The 5259-nt window shown below is 42.7% G+C and overlaps 1 protein-coding gene across 1 annotated transcript; it reads left to right on the plus strand.

The window, feature by feature from the left end:
• Nucleotides 1–730: 730 nt before the first annotated feature.
• Nucleotides 731–4628, plus strand: LOC123124093 (uncharacterized). The gene is made up of 11 exons (XM_044544792.1): nucleotides 731–1233; nucleotides 1324–1455; nucleotides 1546–1709; nucleotides 1819–2067; nucleotides 2185–2268; nucleotides 2347–2477; nucleotides 2960–3077; nucleotides 3306–3398; nucleotides 3511–3588; nucleotides 3694–3781; nucleotides 4245–4628. Exons 1-11 carry the CDS (start codon nucleotides 984–986, stop codon nucleotides 4304–4306), a joined length of 1449 nt encoding a protein of 482 aa, XP_044400727.1. The 5' UTR covers nucleotides 731–983; the 3' UTR covers nucleotides 4307–4628.
• The last annotated feature ends 631 nt before the right edge of the window (nucleotides 4629–5259 follow it).

The following is a 5259-nucleotide window of genomic DNA, read 5'->3' on the forward strand; positions in this document are numbered from 1 at the left end:
TAAAATTTGACGTCAGATTTTTTTACTATGGCAAATCGAAGATTTTTATGTCTATTTGTCTTTACCGAGGATGGCAAGTTTAGTCGGCAAATATGGCAAATCCGACTCAGTTTATTTTTTTGCCAAGAAATTGTCATGCTCGCAGACTAAATTTGTCATCCTCACGCCAACTACATTTATCATAAAAATATTTGATTTGTCATGCTTAAAATCTAACGTCAAATTTTAGCATTACCGTATTTTTATAGTCAATATTGGGACTGGCTAGAAATCAGTCGACTGAAAATCTAATTTGGGTCAGTTGATTGGTTTCCTGCCATCCGATGAAAAATAGACACCCAGATGCACGTCTTCAACCTCCAGCCATCTTCTTCTTGCTTAGAACCGCCGAGCCACCGCCCGCGGCCGGCGGCGCTCCCATGCAAGCCTTGCAGCCTCGGCCTCCCTTCAACCGCCCCCACCGCCATGTTGCCGCCCCCCGGCCATCCCTATAACCCGGCCATGCACCAATTTTTCCGATGAACCTGCGCCCCTCCCCCCTCCTTAACATCCCTAAGATAGATAAAGTTGTCGCGAGAAAATCCATAAGGTTTTGATTTTCGGTTTGTGAATTTTATTTTGCCCCAGGCCGAGTGCCCGAATTTCGGTCATTTTTAAAAATTTCGGCCGAAATTTGACCAAAATTTAGCTGAAATTTGACCAAAATCTTTTTTTCCATTGGAAAGTATATTTCGCCCCATGCCAAGATTGCCGAAATTCGGCCGAAATCCATTTTTCCGGCCGAAATTGAAAACACAGGGTCTGACACCTAGCATCTGATTTGTTAGGTTCTTTTCCCCTCCAATTCGTGCGTGGTGGACCCGAAATCACAAATGGATCCCGATTATTACTCTTCCTGGTTGATTGATTCCCAGGTTGGCTCAATCTAATCGATCACCATCGTCGATCGCGGCTGCCGACTACTGATCGATCTGCTCTTAGCGATGGCGGCTGCTGCGACCCGATCGCCGGAGGAGCGATCCAAGACCACCGGCGGTGACGACGTGCAGGACGAGGAGAGACACGCCAAGAAGACGAGGACCACCCTGGAAGACGACGACGGCGACGAGGAGGAGTTGGAGATCTCTTCTCCGCTCCGCGAGCCCTACCTTCCCAAGGAGGTAGACATGCGCGCCAACCCGCATATCCTCGCCGCCTACAAGCTCGCCCAAGACAAATTCCAGGATAAACGAGGTCATCTCTCTCTCTTCCTCCCCCGTCTCCCATCCTTCTCATCTTGCACTTTCTTTCTAAGAGAAAGAGATCCTTCTCATCTTGCTGCAGATCGCGAGGAGAAGCTGCTGCCCACGCGCCTATCATTCCGCTTCGGAGCGTCGCCCGTCCTCATCCCTGACTCAGGGAGGAAGGCTGTGCTCTCCGCCGCCGGATCCATCATCCGCCTCTCCTCCTCTCTCGGTACGTGCGTATGCCAAGCCTCTATCTCCATGCATGCGCCGCTAAGGGTCGCCACAAAATCTTGCCGATACATACTGCGTGTGCATGCAGGTGGCGATCCGCTGGCGCAGTCCGCCGGTTTCTGGATCGATTGGGACGAGGGGAGCAAAACCGGCATTGTTTTAACAACCGCGCATCTGATCCGCGCCAACAAGCCGCTGCCCAAAGACTACTGGGCGAAAAAAGACCGGTACCAGTATCATCCCGGTGCTCAAGTGAGTACCCATCAACGGACCGGACCTCAAAAGTAGCTAGTAACAATTTGCCTGATTTGCCGGTGTGCAAATAATCCCGCCTCTTACTTTCTGCGGCATTTGGTTTCAGGTTACTGCTCACTTGCTCGACGACACCACCGCCGAGGGCCGTCTGCTCTATCACGAGGAGCATTACGACCTTGCTTTCTTTAGGATTGCAATGGATCAGAGTGTTCAATTAGCCTCTTTCGCTGACACGTTCAACAGCGGTCAGCAGGCTTTGCGGCTTGGAAGAGATGGGAATTTGATTTTAAGGATAACTCATGGCAAGGCGATGCAAGATGACGACGTGTATTTTTCTCGGGATAAAAAATACGAGGTACAAAAAATATTTTATAATGACTATGTGAGATTTCGCCCTTGTTTTTCTTTTAATATTTATTACTGTGAGGCAAATGCCCCAGCAACTTTATTACTCAAAAAAGCATATGCGCAGGAGGCGGAGACACGAAGGAGAGAGAGTGCGCAGAGGGGATCGGGATATACTTTATATGCATCGGTTCCCAAGTCTGAGTTACATGTAAGCTTGGCCTTCTATTTTGTAATTCGTTCACATTATTTTGTTTATTATAAGAACATTTCTATACATATCTTTTAGTGCGACAATGCTGGAGAGCTGGTCATTGACTTCGATGGAAAGGTTGTGGGGATGATCAACGACTGTAAAAGTGTGTCCTTTGTTCCGTTTTTCATTCTGAATAGGTGCATGGAACTGTGGAGGAATTTTGGGTATGCATTCTCCCTCAGTTTTATGAAAATGCTTTGCTAATGCATTCTTTGTCCTTTTTTGTACTTGTTGTTTGTAGTTGGACTAAACATTCGACCTCATCAATAGAGATAAAGCCTACATTTTGATAGGTCAAAATGCCTACATTTTGATAGGTCAAAATTTATTGTTGTCATGCTCTATATTTATAGTATTTGATAAATTTATGTATTTGTTTTACAAAATTATGTGCGAGTGACAGTATAGACTGGGGTGGAACTTTGAAGCGTCCTAGGTGGATAGCAGCATATTGTAAGATTTTTCACGACATTACCATTATAGGGGAGAATTTGTTGATCATTGAGATGATTCTGATTGTTCTACTACTTTTTATATCGACAGTTCATAATTTTTATTCAATGTTTTTTGTAAACTTAAAGTGTCCATTTAATCAAAGGAATCATATTTCCATAGCTAGAACTGAAATTGTGTTACGGCTTTGTAGGTGCATCCCTCGGCCCCACCTTGGATTGCAGTTTAAGGCCCTCAAGTTTCTAGATCCCTCACATGTTGAGTACATATGGCGCAAGCTAAACATTGATGACAGTCTTCTTGTTGAAGAGGTATACAATTGGCCGTTTTGCTTTTTATTTATCTTGCTACTATATATGACAGCACCTATAGGTAAGGTAGATGAAGATTATTTTTCACTTTAGTAGATTTGCTGCCCCCCCCCCCCCCCCCAATTCCTTCTCTTTCCAGTTGCCTTAGGAATAGTACTGCGATTATGTTTTACCGTGATCTTCTCATGCATGTTATCAACTAATTAATTATTTTCAATTAAACCTTAGTTGTCGATGGGATCTCATGCTGAGAAAGTTGGAATCCGAGTAGGTGATATTATTGGAAGCATTGATGGAGAACGGATTTCTACCAGAATTGAGGTGCGCACTGCGCTTTTATTAGGCTTTAAACAAAAACAAAAACAATTAGTGGACTTTCTATTACTTCTATTTTTGTCCTTGTAATTTCTTACTTTTTTGCTGCTGTTATCAGTTGGAAAAAAAATTGTTGAGCATATCAATGGGCAGTTTTAATGGGGGAAATGACATTAATGCCAAAGTGGACATTTCTGTAAGTTTGAAATTGTGTTTTTATCAACCTGTGTTGTCCATTTCTTCATATAAATAATGTTGTGCAAAATATTAGCATTGAGAAATAGTCGCACCAACTCTATAGGTCCGGGTATTTCACACAAACAACCGTCTTTGGAGGGAAAAACATTTAAATGTTAATATATCGGATCATCGAGAAGTAGCTGAACAAGGTATACATCCCTCTTTTTACAACCTAGTGTGATCTGTATTTTCTTTGGATTGTCAGCTATGAGTCTCAAGTTATGTGCACCAGTTTTTTGTACATTTGCTTTTATATATTGTGCAATCAACTCAATCCACGAGATGTTTTGAATATCGCAATTTAAAAGTAGTATATAAATCATGATTCTGGAGTTTTTGAATATATTTCGTTCATTGTTTTTAGATCAACAAGTTCCATTTTTATGCCAAATAAGCATCCATATTTGACTTTTGTTTTGCATTTTACATTGGTTTGGAACGAGATAATGCTTGCACTTGTTGGTATGTTTATGCCTTATGATTCTTAGCACTAGCCTAGAGGTGCTTTACATAATGTAAGAATGTAAATTGAACTATACTTGCATGTCTACTTTTGGCAATTTACATGGACGCACAACCTTCTCATTAACAATGCTATTTTCCCGTTTGCAGCTTTTTATATCATCACTAATGGAGAAGGGGTTTCTCCCCCTGTATCACCTGACCAAGTTTAATCAGACTCGGATTCGGACAAGTCACTTTGTTGTGCTTGCACTAGTTCATATGAGGGTTCATGTCTTCAAAGTAATCTTTTTGTACAATGGAGGGATAGCATCTAGAATAAGAAGACAAGATTGTTCAGCCAAGTCCTATATTTCAAGGTCTTACATATGCCTAGTTATCTAGGGGAGCTGAGACCAAGAGTTTCAACGCTAAGTGGGGGCCCTTTTTAATAACTTTAAGGCAGACCCGCCACATGTAATATTATTGTTGTTGTATGGATGCCCACATGATATTTTAGGTGCCATTTTAAGAGTATCAAGAAATGTGATGTTTTCACATTATTCCGAGAACTTGTTTCTTTTAAGTTAAATGAGCAAAGCAGTGCTACAAAACGGAGAGGGCGTCGAGTGGCGTGTAGAGAGGACATGGATCTGGACTAAACTTTCGCTTCTTCCTACTGCAACCACTTCTGCCTTTTTTCTCGCTATTGTTTCCCATTTTGCATAAACAGTTGTTGGGTGGATGTTAAACGATAGTACCGCTTCTTGGGGTACTTCTGCCCTGGCACCATTCTAGCATTGTTGTCCCCACTGTTCCTGAGACCAGTTTGGTAGTACCACGCTGATGGATGGTAGTACTGCTTCGGCTGCAATTCCGCTCCAGTACTTGTTGTACTCTTAGGCTACAGTTGGAACTATCACACGTAGCAGTAGTACCGCTTAAGTGCGGGCAGAGAAGATAACGGTTAGATTTGAGCCCCCATTATATCTGGTCAGTCATCCAAATAGCGGCTAATTTGTATCCGTCCACAAGTGTTGTCAATATTTTTGGTCAATTGTTGGGCGGTGTTTCAAATAGAGTCAGAACGCTAATAAGGCTGGGAGTGTAGGTCTTATTATGGTTGCTTTGGCTATGTAGAAATGAGTTAGTTTTTAGTGACAAAAACTCTTCCCCGTTGCAGGTT

The sequence above is a fragment of the Triticum aestivum genome, chromosome 5D (assembly GCF_018294505.1).
Source record: "Triticum aestivum cultivar Chinese Spring chromosome 5D, IWGSC CS RefSeq v2.1, whole genome shotgun sequence".
NCBI classification, from domain to species: Eukaryota; Viridiplantae; Streptophyta; class Magnoliopsida; order Poales; family Poaceae; genus Triticum; species Triticum aestivum.

Excerpts from the sequence above, each read along its gene's own strand:
- LOC123124093 (XM_044544792.1), top strand. The coding sequence starts at position 984 with ATGGCGGCTGCTGCGACCCGATCGCCGGAGGAGCGATCCAAGACCACC. Across the intron at positions 2,068-2,184 it reads CTCGGGATAAAAAATACGAG|GAGGCGGAGACACGAAGGAG; the intron begins GTACAAAAAATA and ends GCATATGCGCAG. Across the intron at positions 3,399-3,510 it reads GGATTTCTACCAGAATTGAG|TTGGAAAAAAAATTGTTGAG; the intron begins GTGCGCACTGCG and ends TGCTGTTATCAG.